Source organism: Vanacampus margaritifer, chromosome 1 (assembly GCF_051991255.1).
Source record: "Vanacampus margaritifer isolate UIUO_Vmar chromosome 1, RoL_Vmar_1.0, whole genome shotgun sequence".
NCBI classification, from domain to species: Eukaryota; Metazoa; Chordata; class Actinopteri; order Syngnathiformes; family Syngnathidae; genus Vanacampus; species Vanacampus margaritifer.
In genome coordinates, this window is record NC_135432.1 from 38,894,632 (window position 1) to 38,915,920 (window position 21,289).

General features: G+C 39.0%; 1 protein-coding gene and 1 long non-coding RNA gene across 3 annotated transcripts in view; one reads left to right on the forward strand and one right to left on the reverse strand.

Moving 5' to 3' along the window:
• The window catches only part of hm13 (histocompatibility (minor) 13), a 75,028-nt gene extending 60,794 nt beyond the window's left edge, over positions 1-14,234 (forward strand). For both annotated transcript variants that reach the window (XM_077554612.1, XM_077554621.1), the window contains 2 exons: positions 7,070-7,155; positions 12,749-14,234. In XM_077554612.1, coding sequence (XP_077410738.1) covers positions 7,070-7,155; positions 12,749-12,821 — 159 coding nt within the window. In that variant the 3' untranslated portion in view covers positions 12,822-14,234. The remainder of the gene's footprint in view (positions 1-7,069; positions 7,156-12,748) is intronic.
• The window catches only part of LOC144040454 (uncharacterized), a 65,158-nt gene continuing 44,079 nt past the window's right edge, over positions 211-21,289 (reverse strand). The window contains exon 2 of the long non-coding RNA XR_013289738.1: positions 211-3,392. This is a non-coding gene — a long non-coding RNA (uncharacterized LOC144040454). The remainder of the gene's footprint in view (positions 3,393-21,289) is intronic.

A 21,289-nucleotide genomic window follows, 5' to 3' on the forward strand; every position in this document is an offset into this window, starting at 1 on the left:
TGTATGGAAAGGTGATACTTCTCACGCATGTGCAGGAAGTACGTTGTAGTTGGCATTGCTCATTACTTTGTGTACTGAAGAATTAAAATAAAAATCCATACTTTTGCGTGTCCAATAAATCAAATTATGGGATAAGAAATGAACAGAGTTCCTGCGCAGGATGATTTATTCCGGAGATCTCCGTTACATCATTGAGTCAAACTCCAACAGTTTCAGATCAATAATGCTACTCCTCTTTCGAAGAGCCCACACTTTATTACAATCAAATCGCCAGAACAGTGTCTCCAACACCGCCCCTCATGAATAAGTAAATGTGTTATATAATGGAAAAATACAGGTTGAAAAACAGAGTTCTCAGGACACAGATACAGCTGTATTCGTCTCTAGTCAAAATATACTTTCAAGGCACTTCTCAGTACTTTCTCCCATAACAAAATCTCACAAACAAGTTGAACTCAACAGCTCCTAATGTAACATAGTTATATGAGTGTGCGCTCTCTCTCACGAACAGAAATGTGTTTTCGCACAGAGAAGGAACTTCTAGACCAAACAATGGGTCCCACCTTAAGGTCAAATTATACTGAGTTCAAAACTACTTTACCTACTTCACATCTATAAAACATTTCCACATGGTTAATATAAAGAATTAAAATGTTAATAATGTATAACAATGGTTAATATATGAAATAAAGTATTAAAAATGTTATAATATCTTTCAGTCCGCCCTTTGGGCTTTTTAAAATAAAGCCCAATAACTAAATATTTAAACATTTTTACCAAAGGATTCCCACGGGATTTTCATCATCGCAATGGCAGGTGCAACATAGGAAGAGGAAAAATGAAAACATTCTTTTTAGCAGGAGAGGAGGTCAGTCATATGTCAAAACAATGTGATTCATTAAAAGATTTTTTGTTTTTTTTCAGTAAAATAAGCATATCATATATGAAGACAGTGTGTTGTGATTATGTTCAAAATTTGTGTTGGGGGATCCCAGAAATAGCAAATTGGCATGACAGTCAGTATGAGAAAGAGTGTCATTATGTACGTGCAATTGGAGACGCGATTGAAGACTTGTTGTCGTTTGGGCTAGGGAAGTTTTGTTGCTTGCGTTTTGTTTTTTTGGGGTTTTTCAAACAGAGTCCTTCAGCTTTGCGATTGGCTGGCAACCTGTTCAGGTTGCACCTTGCCTCCTGCCCGAAGCCAGTTGGGATAGGCTCCAGTACCCTCACAATCCTTGTGAGGACAAGTGGTCAAGGGAATGGATGGATGGATCCTTCAGCCCACATCAACTGCCAGAGATGCAGGGATTCGTCGCTGGGATTTGTTTCCCAGGGTGTGACTCATTCTTTGTGGAACGCCCCGGAAAAGGGACACATTCCTCCTCTCTCCATTGGGTAATCCTCAGCTCGTCTGGTGGAAACTGGAAGCAGTTGAATGGCCTCTCGGCTGGCACGTCTGGTCACTGGAGCAGCTGGCTGGTCTCTCTGTTGATTCCCGGTGGTGGCTGGCTCCTGAAGGTGGGGGTTGAGTAGAAGGCGGACCTCCGGCTGGTCTAATAGGCAAGATGTGGAACCAGGTGCCCCGTGGACTGGACTAGATTGACCTTTTCATCACCTCATCTGGGTGCAAAATATTTTCATTTAGTCACTAATAAACATTTATTCACATCCCTTCTTTTTGAAAGAGCATTTTGGTAGTGTTATATAGTTAGGAGTTAGTAAATGTTAGTAAAGTTCTGTAGGCCTCTCCTGTGGGAAAAAATTCTGTTTGTTGTGACATTCAATTAGGATCCAGCCTTTGGCTGACTTTAATGACCTGAGCACATTCTTAAATGCAAAAAATGAAAATCTTTAGCCAGTTCAAATCTGACGAGGCCAATTTTGTTTACAGAATGTAATAATTATTGGAATGTTTTATTATAATATTTATTGTTATATAGCATGGATGTGCTTCCGGCCATTAAATAAATGCAACTTTCGTCAACAAATAAAATCAAAAAATAACATCTAACCCCAGGGCCCCAGGGGAAAAATAGAAATAGAAATGGAACATATTCACCTTATTTTCGCCGTCTCTGCCAAAACTTACTCCTTCTCCATGGTCAAGGAAATCCCCAATTGTCCTCCTGTAAAATTCATTCTCACGGACTATCTATAATTATCGCATTAAGACTAACTTTTAATTTTAAATGTATTTATTTATCATGGACTGTTTGTGTCCTTCGCGACGATATACCCAGACCAACCAATAATTCCCCCATCTGAAAAAGATCGCTTTAGAGAATTTTTCAGACTAATATATAAAGTTTTGCAGTAAATAAATTTTGCTTGCTTTTTTGTTTAGAAAGAGGGGAAAATTTTACATTTAACCAGCAAATTCGACAATGCGTCCCAAGCAACTATTTAAATTTCAAAAGAGAATTCAGGAAAACACTAGAAGACCAAACTTAAAAAAGTAAAATATAATAATTAAGATTGAAATAAATTGTATCTTATCTGTATTCATATTAGCTGTTTCAATTTCTGAAACCAGACGAAATTTACCTGTATTATCTTTTGTACTATAAAAATATTGTAGCTTATGCCAATGAATTTTACAAAGAATCTCAGTTTTCAGCCAATTCATCAATTATTATTAATACATAAAGTTGCCCTTAGTTTTAATGTTATCATTAAGCTTGGTAGTCCCCCTTGTTGATGTTTGTCCAAAAAGCTGACTGTTTTAAAATAGACAGAGATAAACAAATCAGATCAAATCAAAATAGACATCAAACGTTTTTAAAATGTAATAAATCTGTGTGTATATAGTGTTGTCAATCAGTTCATTATATTTACGAAATGTTTTACTGTAAATGATATCACCTTATATCTGTCAAAAATAGAGTGCAGTGTAAACAGTCAGTATCACATCATATGGTCCGGTATCACTAATTCAAGGAAAGCATTGTTTGTGGGGTTGAGTCACCATCGTAGTGGACAGTTCTGGACGCAGGAATGCTTTAAGGACGCTTGTGCAGAGCATATGGAGCAGTTTTTCATAGGACAGTTCGTGCGGAGCATTGTGTGCATTGGGCAGTGGAGCAGTTTTTCTTTTATCACATTTGTATATGATGGCACAGTCATTGTGGCAACAGGTGGCGCCAGGAACCTCAACTCTCCATCAGGTATTGGCAGGATGTTTTGTGATGATGGCTGCATCACGCCCCTCTGATGGTGGTGGCAGTTGCAGTTTCTTTGTGGGTGGGGGGGTTTTAAAGAGGTCTGTGTCCCGCCAGTTGACTTTGTTCTGAAATAATGACCCCTGACCAATAATCCTCACTCGACTGAAAACATTAAAATCTGCCCCAACAGTATTTAGGTTATAACATGTCAGTAAATATTAAAAACAAAAACTTCCTTTATTAAAAAAAAATTAAATAAAAAATAAAAAATAATAAAAAAAATAATAATAATTAAAACAATGAGAGTTTACAATTTTAAATAATTGCTAATTATATGTCAATATTTGTTATGGTTTACAATATTTAATTTAATATGTTTTGCATACCTTCATAAATAATAATTAGGATGAGGTAGGACAGATATACTCTAACAATTTACAAATATAGTTAATTAATAAGTGTGTAGTTTTCAATTAATGTTTTCTCAATGGAGGCCGCAGCCCGTAAAGTCAGCCTTTGGTCAAACGTCAAAGCAGGAATGATTTTTAATTACATAGCACCTCAAATTATGTAAAAAATGTGATTCTTCCAGATAGCTTCCCCAGTCTGTTTGTAATGAGACTTCAAATGTCGAATTCAAAGGTTAAATATATTCAGGAGAGATTAAAATTATTTTCTATTTATAAACATGGGAGAAAAAAATAAATAAAAAAAAACTCCTTTTAAATTATAATTAACACATTACTTCATCCCCAGGACCGGAATATGGCACTTTGGTGGGACCCCAATTGTCCTTAATGGGTGTGTCTCCTGATTCTGAAAAGATATTTAAAATTTATTAAACAATGTTCTCGCGCACAAACAAAATTATAAGGGAAAAAACAATCATCTATATAAAGAATTATTCCACATTAATTGCCATCCAAGTTATTCGTTTTTAGTTAAAGTTATTTATGTTCTATAAGCATAAGATATGCATCTAAATTTTATAATATCTTAAAACTATACCTCTCTATGTTATTTGTGTATTAATATTCGTTCGTTTTATAGCAAACATAATTTTAAATATGACGTATTTGCACTCGTGAAGCCAGTTTAAGTATTCAACATTAGTGCTTAAGAAATTTATATAAGGGGCTTATAAAATCAGTTACGGCAACAATTTATATAATGTAAAATCAGTTACGGCAACAATTTATATAATGTCGTTCAATTATTTAACGCAGACAATTGCGGGTTTTAGCGTTAGAAGTTTTATTAGTAATTTTACCGTCTAATTAATTTATCCCGTTTAGCGCTTATTAAACGGCTTAATTTGTTTTATTACATAAATTTGTATTATACAGTTATTTTATTTGCAAAGCAACATTTTAGTATTAATCATTTTTTCAATACACTTTTCTTAAAGATACGTCCGGGACTCTCCTCTATATAAAAATTACATATTACTTATAACACTCTTAACATTATTAGCGAGCGGGCGCCGTGTAACAAATGCCATATCTTATTAGAATAAACTAACCTTTTTCACAATATAATCAAGTCCCGTCGTTCAATATTAATTACATTTTAAGTCATTATTTAAACGGTATGTTTAATCCGGAAGCTTTAATTCCGACTAGCGGAAGTGATATCAGGTTAAATCATTTAGTCTTATATCATTATTTAAAGTTATATAAATGGTTATAACTTCACAAAAATACCTAAAGCTAGTATTCTAGCATTATTCATCATCATCTTATCCAAAAATACACGATTATGTGTCGTTTTTATTCCACTCGTAAACGTGTTCTTTTATCTCGTATTTTTACGTCGAACGCCCGCGGCGCAAGCCTCAACGTCCCCCATCAATAAAATTAACTTACTGTAGCTTATAACGGTGCCATAAGATTTATTCCACCGCAATCGTGCACCCAGTCGTGCAATTATTTTATTTCTCGCCTTATATTTCATAACGATTCTCCGCTGACACCAGCGCATGCGCACACAACTCCCTGTCGCCTCGTGACGCGGCATCCGGTTGCAACCATTTTTGTAGTTCTCAAACAGTGTTTTCTTTCTATTAATTATTGCCCGTATTTTATAGCTTATTATATTATATTATATTATATTGTAGCTAAGTCGTATTAATATTTCTAAATACAGTGACGTCTCACTTATAACAAAATTAGTCAACAACATATCTCATCGCGGTCCCTTTAAGATTTTACCGTGACGTTAGAGTTTCTTCACCGACCAGACGGCATACACACACACAACGGACAGACAAGACATGTCGCTTTGTACGACATATCAAAACATATAAAATCCGGATAACTGTTCTTGTCCCAGCTGAACAGTATTGTCTAAGAATTTTAATAACCGAATATTCCAAGACCCATCGACCGATCTTAAGGAGTTCCAAATATTCTTATGTCGGTCTGACTTCCATAAGTTGAGCAAATATCTCTTGTCTAAGAATATCAATAACCAATTATTCAAAAGACCTAGCGATTGATCTTAAAACGGCATATTAAGTCCGTTTTATGTCAATCTGACTTCCATAAGTTGAGCAAATATCTTGTCCCGATTACATAACAGCAGTTGTACTCTCTGCTGCGTCTATCCGCTGACTTTTATTTTATTCAAGGATCATTTCTAATTACCCAAGAATCTATCGCTTGTAAAAACAAAATGCTTTTCTTGTAAAGACAAAAATGCTTTTCAAACTGACTTCCTCTCAACTTCAATACATATATATGGACTCCAAACCAATTATCCAAATATCTAACGCTTATAAAAACAAAAATGCTTTTTAAGCTGACTTCCTCTCAACTTCAACCCATATATGTGGACTTCAAACCACTTATCCAAACAACTTCAACACATATATATGGATTTCAAACCAATTATCCAAATATCTAACGCTTATAAAAACAAAATGCTTTTTAAGCTGACTTCCCCATGCTTTTGCACTCAATTCAACGTGACAGCATCTTCATAAATATTGCTCGTCACCACATGTGTATTTTTCAAATACCGTAGGAAAATCCACAATCATGGACTCCATACAACCAAACAATTTAAACTTATACCTCTGTTCACACAAATCCCACCTTTGATTTAGTTATTTACAAAACGTATGGCGGCCGGAGCGGTCCGAAACAGAAAGAATTCCTTAAACGTGGATAATTACTCCACTTACCTCAGTTAATATGGCGCCAGGAATTCAAACCGTCCGCGAACGCCACAACCGTCAAACGTCTTTGCAAACGTCTTTGCAGTCAGGTTGTCACCATCTGAAGATTTAAAATAAAAATCCATACTTTTGCGTGTCCAATAAATCAAATTATGGGATAAGAAATGAACAGAGTTCCTGCGCAGGATGATTTATTCCGGAGATCTCCGTTACATCATTGAGAGAGAAACAGAGTTCTCAGGACACAGATACAGCTGTATTCGTCTCTAGTCAAAATATACTTTCAAGGCACTTCTCAGTACTTTCTCCCATAACAAAATCTCACAAACAAGTTGAACTCAACAGCTCCTAATGTAACATAGTTATATGAGTGTGCGCTCTCTCTCACGAACAGAAATGTGTTTTCGCACAGAGAAGGAACTTCTAGACCAAACAATGGGTCCCACCTTAAGGTCAAATTATACTGAGTTCAAAACTACTTTACCTACTTCACATCTATAAAACATTTCCACATGGTTAATATAAAGAATTAAAATGTTAATAATGTATAACAATGGTTAATATATGAAATAAAGTATTAAAAATGTTATAATATCTTTCAGTACACTGCCACTTTTCTGTCCCGACGTGCTGATGCGACAGCCAGTCAAACGTCAGTCACATTGGTGTATTGAGGCCTTTAAGCCCCCTTCCCTCACAGTGTGTCTAATGTGTGTTTGTGTGTGGTCAGCCCGCTCTGCTCTACCTGGTGCCTGCCTGTGTGGGCTTCCCCGTTGTGGTGGCCCTCTTCAAAGGAGAACTTACCGAGATGTTCAGGTGAGAAACCATGGCGAACAGGTCACGTGAACCGTGCAGGAGCGTTCCGAGCCATCGTTGCCGTCATGGCAATGATTCTCAGTGAACACAACCAAGTTATCTTATTCGATGTTTGGACATCATCTTTCGTCTGTCTGTCTGCATACATTTCCTATGTCTTCCTCTCCTGTCTCTGCTACCGCTTCTGGTGTCTTTGTCTTCCTCCTTTGTCTGCATCCACACCCGTGAATTTCTCTCTATCCTCTGTCTGTATCCATTTTGTGTTCAGTGTTCTCCTTGCATTAGGGCTGAACGATTTTAGGATTTTTTTTTATTTAACTCTTTCACTGCCAGACGTTTTCAGAAACAGGTTGTCGCCAGTGCCAGCCGATTTAAGCATTTTGACTGATCTTTCAAGGTCCACAGAAAATGTTGAGTTTGGACTATGGAAACACACATACTACCAAATGAAAGATTGGACTCTCATCTTTCATCAGACCCTGTCCTCTGCATCCTCTGCTCTCATACCAACTACCTTCATGTCCTCTTTAACTACATCCATAAACCTCCTCTTTGGTCTTCTCTCCTCTGGACATGTCCAAACCATCTCAGTGTATTATTGCATTTATTATAATGAATTAAAAATAAAATATTACAATGAAATATTTATTTAGCACTGGCATTTTAACAAAGCACAGTATAAATTGAAACATGCCCACACCGCAGACAGTGTTGGCTAATGGTACATTAAACAGCAAACAAGGGTTGAGCATTTTCTGGCGGTGCGATTGCACTTTATAGTCATTGTAGTTTGCACAGGTGGGCACGGATGCGTGCGGCGGGACAAGGTGTGGCGCAAAGTCAGCACATTCACATATTCACCAACGTTTAAAAATAAAAAAACACACTTGTTCGCACCAGCTAATCGGCTTCGGGAATGGACTGCAAAGTCACACCGTCCTGTACAGGTCTGCCGCCACCTGGAGATAGCGCTACGTGTTTCCGTGTTTAAAACTGTTGATAGCAATAGTGCAAACATTAGCTAAAGTATTTAGCACGGCCACCGGGATGCCAGTGAAAAAGTGGAAGCATTCGAGGGGCTCTTATTAACTCGTCTCTCACTGCCAGACGTTTTCAGAAACGGGTTGTTGCCAGTGCCAGCCGATTTAAGCATTTTGACTGATCTTTCAAGGTCCACAGAAAATGTTGTGGTTGGACTATGGAACATACTACCAAATAAAAGATTGGACTCATCTTTCATCAGAAAAAAAAAGTTTGTTTCTACCTTATTCCGTTCTTCAGTAATCAACAATAGAAAATGGTTACTTTCACCGAAATTCTCTGTTTTGAAACAAAAAGCAGAGAAAAAGAGCTTTTTGTGAAACTATGTTATTTCATGCACTCTAGTGAATTGTACACTTATTTTTGTCCATGAATGATGCCACAAACACCTAAATAGTGCTTTACTTCTGTAAAACGCTTTCACCAACAATGAAAAAGTGTTTTTAGTTTGCAAAATACGTTTATTTCCATTCAACAGTGTAACAATTGGACAAAACAATTTCGCTAACTATTTACAAATGTGTGCAACTGTGGTACTACTTACAATTGTGTGGATGTTTCAAATAGTTTTTCTTTTTATAACGCTCCCCTGCGTGCAAGGAGACGCAGCAGGACTCGCACAACAGATAAGTTTCACTTTCGATTGTCCCTTTCGCGTGCAGACGTTACACTTTCTTGACGGCCTTTTTTTCCGGGGAATAGCAAGTAGCAGACTGTACCCACTCCTCCGATGAATATGCATTGGACTCGGGGCACTCTTCGTCGTCCGATTGAACGTCCGCCTGAGCGTTGTGCTCAGTGTTTTCCGCTGTCAGCATCGCTCGCCCGTGAACCTTTATAACGTCGTCATAGCCGCCGCGTCAGCGCTTCCAACTTCGCCGCCAACCTCGGAGTCATCATCATCATCCATGATGATCATCGTCGTCATCAATGTGCTCTTTATCGTTGGTCGATGTCTTTGAAAAAAACGTCTCGACCGTGAGCTGCTTGCAAGCGGCCGCCATTATGGCTTCTTTAGCCATTATCCCCTCAACACTCTAGCCCCGCCTCATGTCTTCTACTGACGCCCACCCAATCTTGTCAAAAGAGAGTCATCGCTGCCTTCTAGGGGCCAAAAATAGTCATTAGGCTCAATAGACCTGCTTGAAACTTTCACCACAGCTGCGGAAGGCTTGCCTGCACCCGTTTCAAAAAAAAAATATATATATATATATATTGGATGACGTCTTTTAACGTCAGTGGCAGTGAAAGAGTTAATTTCGTTTTTTTTTATATTGTTTCTTTTAACTCTTTCACTGCCAGACGTTTACAGAAACGGGTTGTCCCCAGTGCCAGCCGATTTAAGCATTTTGACTGATCTTTCAAGGTCCACAGAAAATGTTGTGTTTGGACTATGGAAACACACATACTACCAAATGAAAGATTGAACTCTCATCTTTCATCAGAAAAAAAAGTTTGTTTCTACCTTATTCCGTTCTTCAGTAATCAACAATAGAAAATGGTTACTTTCACCGAAATTCTCTGTATTGAAACAAAAAGCGGAGAAAACAAGCTTTTTGTGAAACGATGTTATTTCATGCTCTCTAGTGAATTCTACACTTCTTTTTGTCCATGAATGATGCCACAAACACCTAAATAGTGCTTTACTTCTGTAAAACGCTTTCACCAACAATGAAAAAGTTGTTTTTAGTTTGCAAAATACGTTTATTTCCATTCAACAGTGTAACAATTTGACAAAACAATTTCGCTAACTATTTACAAATGTGTGCAACTGTGGTACTACTTCCAATTATGTGGATGTTTCAAATAGTTTTTCTTTTTATAACGCTCCCCTGCGTGCAAGGAGACGCAGCAGGACTCACAACAGATGAGTTTCACTTTCGCTTTGTGCGTTTCGCGTGCAAACTGCCTTTTTTTCCGGGGAATAGCAAGTAGCAGACTGTACACTTTCCGCCGATGAATATGCATTAGACTCGGGGCACTCTTCGTCGTCCGATTGAACGTCGCGCTGAGCGTGCTTGGTTGTGCTCCACGTTTTCCGGTGTTGGCATCGCTCAACCTCGGAGTCACCATCAGATGATGATCATCGTCGTCATCAATGTGCTCTTTATAGCGTTCGTCGATGCTTTTTGTCTTTGAAAAAAACGGCTCGACCGTGAGCTGCTTGCAAACCGATCGCCATTATAACATAAGATAAGATAAGATCCACTGATTGTCACACCCATCTAAGTGGGGCGAAATTTGTTCTCCGCCAATGTCCCCTCAACACTCTAGCCCCGCCTCACGTCTTCTGCTGACGCCTACCCAATCTTGTCAAAAGAGAGTCATCGCTGCCCTCTAGGGGCCAAAAATAGTCATTAGGCACAACAGATTTGCTGGAAACTTTCACCACAGATGCGGAAGGGTTCCCTCTACCCGTTTAAAATAAAAAATAAAAAAAATTGGATGACGTCATTTAACGTCATTGGCAGCCCTCCGTAGGTTTTTACTTGACGTCTTTTAACGTCTGTGGCAGTGAAAGAGTTAATTAGTTTTCAGGGTGGTTTTGTTTTTATTAGTTGTAGTTATTTAACTCTTTTACTGCCAAAGACGTTAAATGACGTTCTGCAAAAACCTACGGAGGAGCGTCAAAGACGTTAAAAGACGTCCACCCATTTTTTTAATTATTTTTTTTTGAAACGGGTGGAGCAAAGCCTTGCCCAGCTGTGGTGAAAGTTTCAAGCAGGTCTAGTGAGCCTAATGACTATTTTTGGCCCCTAGAGGGCAGCGATAACTCTCTTTTGACAAGATTGGGTAGGCGTCAGTAGAAGACGTGAGGCGGAGCTAGAGGGGACTGGCTGGGGAAGGGAAGAGAACATGGCGACCGGTTTGCAAGCAGCTCACACTCGAGCATTTTTTTTCAAAGACGAAAAGCATCGACCAAGGCTAAAGAGCACATTGATGACGACGATGATCATCATCGATGATGATGATGGTGACTCCGAGGTTGGAAGCGTTGACGCGGCAGTAGAAGACGTGAGGCGGAGCTAGATGGCTGATGAAGCAAACAATGGCGGTTGCAAGCAGCTCACACTTGGGAATTTTTTTCAAAGACGAAAGGCATCGACCAACGCTAAAGAGCACATTGATGATGACGATGATCATCATCGATGATGATGATGATGGTGACTCCGAGGTTGACGCCGAAGTTGGAAGCGCTGACGCGGCGGCTATGACGACGTCTTAAAGGTTCACGGGCTAGCTAGCGATGCTAATACCGGAAAACGCGGAGCACGCTCAGGCGGACGTTCAATTGGACGACGAAGAGTGCCCCGAGTCCAATGCATATTCATCGGAGGAGTGGGTACAGTCTGCTACTTGCTATTCCCCGGAAAAAAAGGCCGTCAAGAAAGTGTAACGTCTGCACGCGAAAGGGACAATCGAAAGTGAAAGTAATCTGTTGTGCAAATCCTGGTCCCTCTCCTTGCACGCAGGAGAGCGTTACAAAAAGAAAAACTATTTGAAACATCCACATAATTGTAAGTAGTACCACAGTTGCACACATTTGTAAATAGTTAGCGAAATTGTTTTGTCAAATTGTTACACTGTTGAATGGAAATAAACGTATTTTGCAAACTAAAAACACTTTTTCATTGTTGGTGAAAGCGTTTTACAGAAGTAAAGCACTATTTAGGTGTTTGTGGCATCATTCATGGACAAAAATAAGTGTACAATTCACTAGAGTGCATGAAATAACATAGTTTCACAAAAAGCTCTTTTTCTCTGCTTTTTGTTTCAAAACAGAGAATTTCGGTGAAAGTAACCATTTTCTATTGTTGATTACTGAAGAACGGAATAAGGTAGAAACAAACTTTTTTTTTCTGATGAAAGATGAGTCCAATCTTTCATTTGGTAGTATGTGTGTTTCCATAGTCCAAACACAACATTTTCTGTGGACCTTGAAAGATCAGTCAAAATGCTTAAATCGGCTGGCACTGGCGACATCCCGTTTCTGAAAACGTCTGGCAGTCAATCATTGTTTTCAGTATTAGTCTATTACTAGTATTACTTGTCATCTTCCTCCTCCTTGACCGCCTCTGTGTGCTGTGTCTTTCCCATCTCTGTAAATTATTATGACACTGAAAAAATGGGAACTAGAGCCTGGACAACACACCGCGATCTTTTCCACTTGCATGAGCGAGCGCTAACATCCTGTAACCGTAATCCCGTAATCTTTTGTTTCTCTCTTCCTTCCTTACCTTTTTTTAATCCTACTTCTTGGGCCCTTTATTCTCTCACCCTCCCTCCCCTTGGGGCAATTAGTTATGAGTCATCCGAGGGTGTCCTTCCAGCCTCTCCTAGGCTCACTTCCTTCCCAAGCATCAGCGGCTCGCCCGCCAGCCTTGCTGACTCCATGAACGCTGATTCCCACCGACGCCGCTTACAGACGGCCGCCATGTTGACGGGCCGTCCTGATTTCACTTTGGTGTTAGCATTTGCCATCAGAAGTCTACCACTGTTGCTAGCATCTCCTTCCTTTCCAACATCATCATCGTCATCTGTTCTCCTCCAGGTACGAGGAAGCCTTTGAGGAGGAGGGGCTAGCTAAAGATGACTCGTCAGAATCAATGAAGAAGGACCAATAGCATTCATTCACTTGACCACAGCTGTCTCGCAAACACCCACATTCTGCCAAGCCTCTACCCACCACATCCCGTCCAGCTGCTTCCTGTCACACTTCCTATTCTGCACTCTTATTGTCCGGAGGGGGTTGAGGACACAGGGGCAATTTTCAACCAATAAGAGCAAGGATGAGCAGATGGGGGCAGGGACTTCTCACAAGACGGTCATGGTGATGGTCATCATCATATGATGGGTAGAGGCGAGGAAGAAATTATTTTTATTTGAATGAATTTGACTTCAAGGGTGAATTCTATGAAAGAGGATTAGGGCCAGTGAAGAGGGAAAAAAAGGTTGGCAGCATTCTGACTTTAAAGTTGAGAGTTAAAAAATTATTTTCAGAGTTCTGACTTTATGACTTCCCCCCCTAAATTCATTGCTCTACGTCACACAGTGAGATTAAAGTAAGAATTCTGAGAATAAAGTGAGAATCCTGCCAACCCTTTTTTTTCCTCTTCAATGGTCCTAATCCCTTTCCGTATAATTTAGAACTCAAAATGTCCTTTCTTTTTTAGAATGATACAGGGATTTAACATGAGCATTCAATTCAGTGTTTTAATTTTTATTAATATATCTTTTGGACAGCAATAGCACACACAATTTCGATGTGCCTTTTCCACCCTGAATTATTTTAATTACCATGATTACTAAGGAATCTAACGGTATGCTTGAGCCTGTCATGGAAAAATTGTCTCCCAACAGAAATACACGTCACACAAGTCACATGATCATAAAATTGTTTCTAAGGGCTGTTCTAGCATTTTGTAAAATATAATCCTTTATTTTGATAATGAAACTTAATTATATAAGACCCTCGCCCTCATCTGCACTCCTGCATCCAAATGTTGATGACATGTTCATGTCATTATAGGTCTTTTTCTTTTTCTTTTTTTTGTTTTGTTTTGTTTTTTAAGGATTAGTGTTATTTTTAGGTTTACTAAAATAAAAAGGGAGTTATGAGCAGGTCAATTGGGTACTTCACAATAAAACCTCATTTTATTTTAGAAAAGTGTTTTTTGTTGTGTTTTTTTCTTCTTTGTGTTCCTATTGGAAGAGCATTTTGGGAAGTGCTTATAGTTTGGAATGTTACGTTTGCTCTGTCTGCTTTCACTCAATTTTTAAATGGTTCCTCCTCTGTTGTTTTTGCTTCTTTTGCTCGATTTTCCTTTTGTAACTTGATGTTAAGTAGAGAAAATAAAATAAAATATGTATGACGAATTATCTTGCTCTTGTACAGCTCACTTTAGTTGAGGACTGCATGGTAATGTTTTTGGTGTTTGTCAGCGCATAAAGAAGCAGAACTGATATCTGAGACGACTCAAGTATTTGTGTCGCTGTATTTTCTGATGTTTGTTTGCTATAAAGTGGATTCATTAACACATTTGTGAATTTTTAATCACAGAAACCATTACAAACGTCCTTTTATTCAAACCGACTTTGTTGGATTAAATAAGTGCAATTTTCTGTTTTGCTCAAAGACTTCAAGCTTCACCACTATGCTGCGATGAATAAAACATTGGACTGGACCCCTGCATACTCACGGTGTGGGCACCCGCATATTTTCATGTTCACAATTTTTTTTCTCCTCAGTATTTTTGGCGCATTTGTTGCCCCCAAATTGTCCTCGTCTTTTGTGGAAACTTTTAAGGCTTTTTGGGGGGTTTTAAGAAATATGTATTGTTGGAGAAAGAATCTTTTTCCTCCGTGTGTTCGTTGTTTTTCGGGTAGAGAGAATGTTGATTTTCTGAATACAGACTGGAGATCGGTGAACAGGTCCTTCGAAGGATTTATTTTACAGAATATTCCGGACACAAGCGAGTTTACATAACACAGCTGCTTCTCGCAAGTGTGTCGTTACAGCGGACTCAAAGCATTCTTACACTATCTTGAAAGGCAGTATTCCAAAAACCCCAGGAAACACCCCCCAGCCATGAGTTCAATACACATGACGACAGCGGGGAAGTAGATAAGACTTTTACAACATATCATCCGATACACATTGACTTCAACCACAGACAATGGCTCATTGAAGTGGAAACAGACGAGGTCCTTCAGACATGACGACATGAGCAGAAATTGCGACAGCACTTACAAAGACACATCCACAGATAAAAGTTCTACTGAGGAAATAAGTAAATTAAAACTAAATCTATGCAGTTATGACTAAACTAAAACAGTTATAACTAAATCTGGGCAGAAGACCCTCAACAGTATTTTCTGTCAATTGCACAATTTTGACAATTGGCGGGTTGGCTTGGTCTCTACCTCCGCAATAGTGGGCGTCAGGGCTGGACTGTGCGGACTGGCCATCTGGCATACAGGGCAGATGCCCAGTGCGCCAGCATCTTTTGAGCTTGATAAGGCGCTATGTAATTACTATTTTCCTCCAAGAGACTGGATAATGCATGGTGGACGCGATCGGGTTATGCAGGATCCATCGTGGCCGAGCTATTATGTTACGTATGAGGTGTGTGTGCGTGTAAAGGATCCCAAAGCAGACACGCGTAACAAAACTACTAGATTTTAATTTAAGAAAAGGCGTATGGAACAATCCAAGGAAACAACAAAATGCAAAGAAGCAAAAAAGAAACAAAAAGCGAGACACTAAAAGGCTCTTATCAAAAAAAACGACAGAACCGCTGCGGGCTAGAATAGTTTAAAGTAACAAAACAAAATACTAGCGATGGCAAAATCGAAACTGCGTTTTGGTACGTACCGAAACCCAGGCTGGTGATTCGAATCGCGTTCCTGAATCTGTCTCAGATTGAGGATGCCACGTGACAGTTGCCTTTCGCGTTCCTTTACACCTCCAAACATTACATTGTTCAGCAAGTGCTTTTTCTAAAATTAAATAAAATCTGACCATCGCACTATATTAAAATGTTTTAAATCTGAACTAAATCCAACCTAAGTATATACTTCGTATGTAAAATTGCCCAGCTGATTCATCGCCATACATGATAAAATGTCAGCATCCTCTTGAACGCTTTGAACGTAGCGGTTGGTTTAGCGGTAACACACCCGCACAATGGGCTGAGAAAAAGGTCTGTTATCCAGGTAACCCAGGTTCAATTCCCGCTACGGGTGTCATGTTTTTGCAGGTTATTCTTTTCCGCTCTAATACTTTCTGTCAAAACTTGATGCCGAGTCGCAAAAAACAGCCTTTGAAATGTAGCCTGTTGAAATGTAGTTTTTGATTAAATGTGATGGCACTGGGGGTTTCATTAAAGCATTTAAGTCATGTTGAGAGGCAAAATTAAAAACAAACCAAGCATCAGCAACAAAAAGCTCATTTGTACTTCATACTTATTTTGACGCGGTGGGGATTATTCAGTTTTTGTTTCCCATGATATTATTTCTCTCTCTTATGGCATCCATTACAATTATAGCCCGATTGTGTAAATTTGGTGATGACAGCCAGCCAATAGTTAGTTTCCTTACTGGGGAGCTGGCAACACTGATCTACTGTTTGATTGTAATATTTTACACTTGGCCACCAGATGTCGCTGTTGGAAGATGTTTCGAACGTTCCAAAAGAGCTAGATTATTTTTGTGAATCAATCGTTTCAAATGATTTGATCATTTCAATGTTGCATTTCTGCCATCCCTACAAAATACAAAAACAGAAGGAATAACTATAATCGGCAATGTGCAACTAAGGACGCGCGAGTGGACTGAGCCGCTGCGGACAGGAGAACTACGAGAATCAACTAGGTCATAAACAAAAACTAGCAGAACTATGGCGAGACAAAGAATCAAGAGTTGAGTTGGCAGCAAGCAAGGTAAAAATGCGAAAATAGCCTGCTCTCTCCGGTCCGCAGACACCAGGTTTCTAACCCCTGCTGATTGAGATTGGCCGCAGTAGAGTCTGCCCACGTCTTATGTCACTTGTATGCTAGGTTGGCTAGTAAGGAGGGAGAGACTGATCTACACAGGTTGGCAAGGCAAAGAGACAGAAATGGGAAGGATGTGCAACAGGTTAGGGTAATAAAGGATAGGGATGGAAGTGTGTTGACAGATGCCAGTAGTGTGATGGGAAGATGGAAAGAGTACTTGAATGAGGAAAACGAGAGAGAACGAAGAGTAGAAGAGGTGACTGTTGTCAACCAGGAAGTAGCAAAGATTAGTAAGGATGAAGTGAGAAGGGCATTGAAGAGGATGAAGTGTGGAAAGTCACTTGGTCCTGATGATATAGCTGTGGAGGTATGGAAGTGTCTAGGAGAGGTAACAGTAGAATTTCTGACTGGGTTGTTCAACAGGATCTTAGATAGTGAGCAAGCTGGTGCCCATTTTTAAGAACAAGGGAGACGTGCAGAATTGTTGCAACTACAGAGGAATAAAGCTAATGAGCCACACAATGAAGCTATGGGAAAGAGTAGTTGAAGCTACACTGAAGGCAGAGGTGAACATTTGTGAGCAGCAGTATGGTTTCATGTCAAAAAAAAAAAAAGAGTACCACAGATGCAGTATTTGTTTTGAGGATGTTGATAGAGAAGTGCAGAGAAGGTCAGAAGGAGCTGCATTGTGTCGTCGTAGATCTGGAGAAAGCTTACGACACAAAACTGTGGTTTTATATGAGGAAGTCTGGATTAGCAGAGAAGTATGTTCAAGTGGTGCAGGACATGTATGAGGACTGTAAAACAGTGGTGAGGTGTAATGTAGGTGTGACGGAGGAGTTCAAAGTGGAGATTAGACTACATCAGGGATCAGCTCTGAGCCCCTTCTTGTCTGCTATGGTAATGGACAGGATGACAGATGAGGTTAGACAGGAATCTCCATGGACTATGATGTTTGCAGATGACATTGTGATCTGTACCGAGAGCAGGGAACGGGGAGGAGAAACTAGAGGCGTGGAGGTTTGCCATGGAAAGGAGCGGAATGAAAATTAGTCGTAGCAAGACGGAGTATCTGTGTGTGAATGGGAAGGACCCAAGTGGAAGAGTGAGGTTACAGGGAGAAGAGGCCAAGAAGGTGGATGAGTTTAAATATTTAGGTTCAACAGTCCAGAGCAATAGAGAGTGTGGAAAAGAAGTGAAGAACCGTGTGCAGGCAGGCTGGAATAGGTGGAGAAAAATGTCAGGTGTGATGTGTGACAGAAGAGTTTCAGCTAAAATTAAAGGAAAGGTTTATAAAACTGTGGTGAGACCAGCAATGTTGTTTGGTCTGGAGACAGTGCCACTGAGGAAAAGCCAGGAGGCAGAGCTGGAGGTGGCAAAGATGGAGATGCTGAGGTTCTCTTTGGGAATGACCAGGATGGATAGAATCAGGAATGAATACATCAGAGGGACAGCACGTTAGAGGCTTTAGAGATAAAGTCAGAGAGGCCAGACTGAGATGGTTTGGACATGTCCAGAGGAGAGAGAGTGAGTATATTGGCAGAAGGATGCTGAGTTTCCAAATGCCAGGCAGAAGGCCTAGAGGAAGACCAATGAGGAGGTTTATGGATGTTGTTAAAGAGGACATGAAGGTAGTTGGTGTGAGAGCAGAGGATGCAGAGGACAGGGTTAGATGGAGGCAACTGATTCACTGTGGCGACTCCTGAAGGGAAAAGCCGAAAGGTAAAGAAGAAGTGTAGCAGTAAAAGAGCTTTAAGGGCTTCAAAGATGAAAAAACCCCAAAAACTGGCATAGTAATGAATGACCGTGTGTCCAAATTCACAAGCCTGGGTCCTCCGAAGGCCGAATTTGTCGGCTGCATGACGTCACTCCCGGCAGGACTCGACAGCACGACCGGACACCAATGGACTGTGTCAAGGCACGATATGTGACCCCTCACGATCTGTGACATGCATGCGCAAAAGATCGGCCATATTGGATCGCTAACTACGGAAACCACACACAAAATGAAACAGACATTGCGAAAGGTACAGGACAGGTACAAATTTATTTCTGTTTCTTTTTTTTTATTTAATCAAGTGGGTACGGTTTATTTTTATTGTCTTTAGACCAATGTGTGGCCATTATCATAGTGTAACGCCTGAAAATGTGTATTTTTTATTTTATTTACTTGCAATTGACTTATTTGTTTTGTGAATTATTACTTTTGGTTTTGTATTTATTTTAATTTTACATGCTGAAGTGTTTTGTGTACTGTGCATGTCATGAGCGCAGAGAGAGGAGAGAGGTGTAACCGAGCGACCCTTGTTCGAGAAGAGAGTTAAATAAGAGAGACGTGCTTGAATCCTGTCCTGCTGTGTCTGGTTAATTCAGCAGGAAGACGCCAGAAAACATAAACTCGAAGCTATTTGTAGCGTGCCTTTTACCCAGCCTCCGGAAACGACAACAACATCTTAGAATTCCTCCTTTCTTTTTTTTTGCCATGTCTTTTTGCATACTTTTTTTTAAACAAATGAAGCTGATGACAAATGACAAATAGGCCGTTTCTAGCTTCATGGGGGCCCTAGGCAAGATGCTGTTTGGGGGCCCCTAGTTTGCCCAACTATAATAAAGGGATTCCTAACCCTCTAGATGGTCTCCTAAGATACCACATTATATTAGATTTTATGAACAAAACAGACTACAGTTAAAAATAAACATCTTAAGTTGACAGTCATTTTTGCATCATTAAATAAAACAGCTTTTGAGTGTTTGGACAAACGTTTAATTTAAATAAAAACACAACAAAACAAACTCCATTTTAAAGTGCAAATGGAAAATAAACTAACTTAAAATAGCTCCTTAGGTTATAAAGCAAATAGTGAATATTCCTTTTTTTTTTATTACAGTAATATTGCAGTAATACAGAATATTAAAAGTAATCTGTTTTTATATTAAAAATTGTGATGTACAGTGTCTTTTTAAAGCTTGTACCCAATTGCAAATTTGTCACTTTTAAGCGTTTTCTATAATAATTTGCATATTTTAGGAAGGTTATCATCTATAAATAATTGCCAGAGGCTAGCGAGCTGGCTAAACAAAACAAATAAACTATAAACTATAAAAAAAAATTGAGTTTCGCCTCCAACTATCCAACACCAACAAGTGCTATCCTTTCTCCTTTGACCGTTTTCTTTTTCTTCAGTTTTTTCGTGCCGCTAAAAACTTCTTTTTGATGTCATTACGGTGTCTGTCAAAAACACCAGCAACCGCTTATCATCACAGTTCATTTTATTTATATCCTATGTTTATTTTTTTTAAGCATGAAAGGCATGTAATAAACAAATATTAGCGACAGATAAAGACAGGACATTTTTATCATCCTCAGGTAAGACTACACATAGAGCTTGGTGGCCCCTTTGTGGCTTGGGGGCCCTAGGGTTAGTTTACAGACTTACAGAAAAATTGAAACATGCAACTGAGCAGTACAAAAACAAAACGGTGAAAACCAAAAACATACATCAAACAAAAAGGTCACCATGTTATTATAAAGCCATAAAGCTTTTTAAGATTTACAAAATTGTAGTGAATCATTAAAAGTAAGAAAGTTTCTTCCGAAAACAAAAATAAAGGTCGGCTTAGTCTCTCCAAATGTGCATTTATGAATGAAAAACTTTGCCATAATAATCAAGTTATTCAATGTAAATTGTTTTACCTTATTGTCTATTATTACTCCAAATTTTACATCCGTGTCAGTTAAAGGCACAGTGCCCAAATCATTAGAAACAGCCCATACACAGAAGCTGTCCCAAAAAAGCTTTGTAAAGATACAAGTAAAAAAACAAGTGTTCTTCTGTTTCTATGTTACTGGTGCAAAAAGTACATCCGTTGTCCTCAATGTTGAATTTAGAATGCAAAAATTCCTTACAGGGATAAATATTGTTAATATTTTTAAATTGTACTTCTTTAGCTTTGGGTGGAATGGGGAAACTAATATATTGGCATCTAATTGACTTAACATTACGATTAGTAAATTTTTCCATTAATTTCCGTCTTCTAAGAGGTAAAGGGAAACATTTATTAGTTAATATTCTAAGAAATGTGTTATTACATTTTTTTGTCTACAAAGAGACAGGTTTGGACAGATAAAGAGCGCATACAAGGGACAGTATGCGAGTATAGCAGCGAGCCTTTTAAGCCTCGTTTTCAAAGACTCTACCCTACTCTGCTCTGCTCTAAAAACCCAATTCCCAAAAAGTTGGGACACTATACAAATTGTGAATAAAAACTGAATGCAATTATGTGGCAGTGCCAAATTGTAATATTTTATTCAGAATATAACATAGAGAACAAGTCAAAAGTTTAAACTAAGAAAATGTATCATTTTAAGGGAAAACTATGTTGATTTTATTTATTTTGATTTTATTTTATTTTTTGGGCTTTTTTTTCCTGGAGAGCTCAGTATTGTTCATTCGGTAATTTTACCGATTTGACATGTCATCATCATTGCTCTCTTTTTTATTTTTTTTATTTTGTATGTGGGTGAGTGTGTGTATGTGCGTGCGTGTGAGTGTGTATTCATTAGTTCAACTAAAACCTATTAAAAAATCCCATACCGT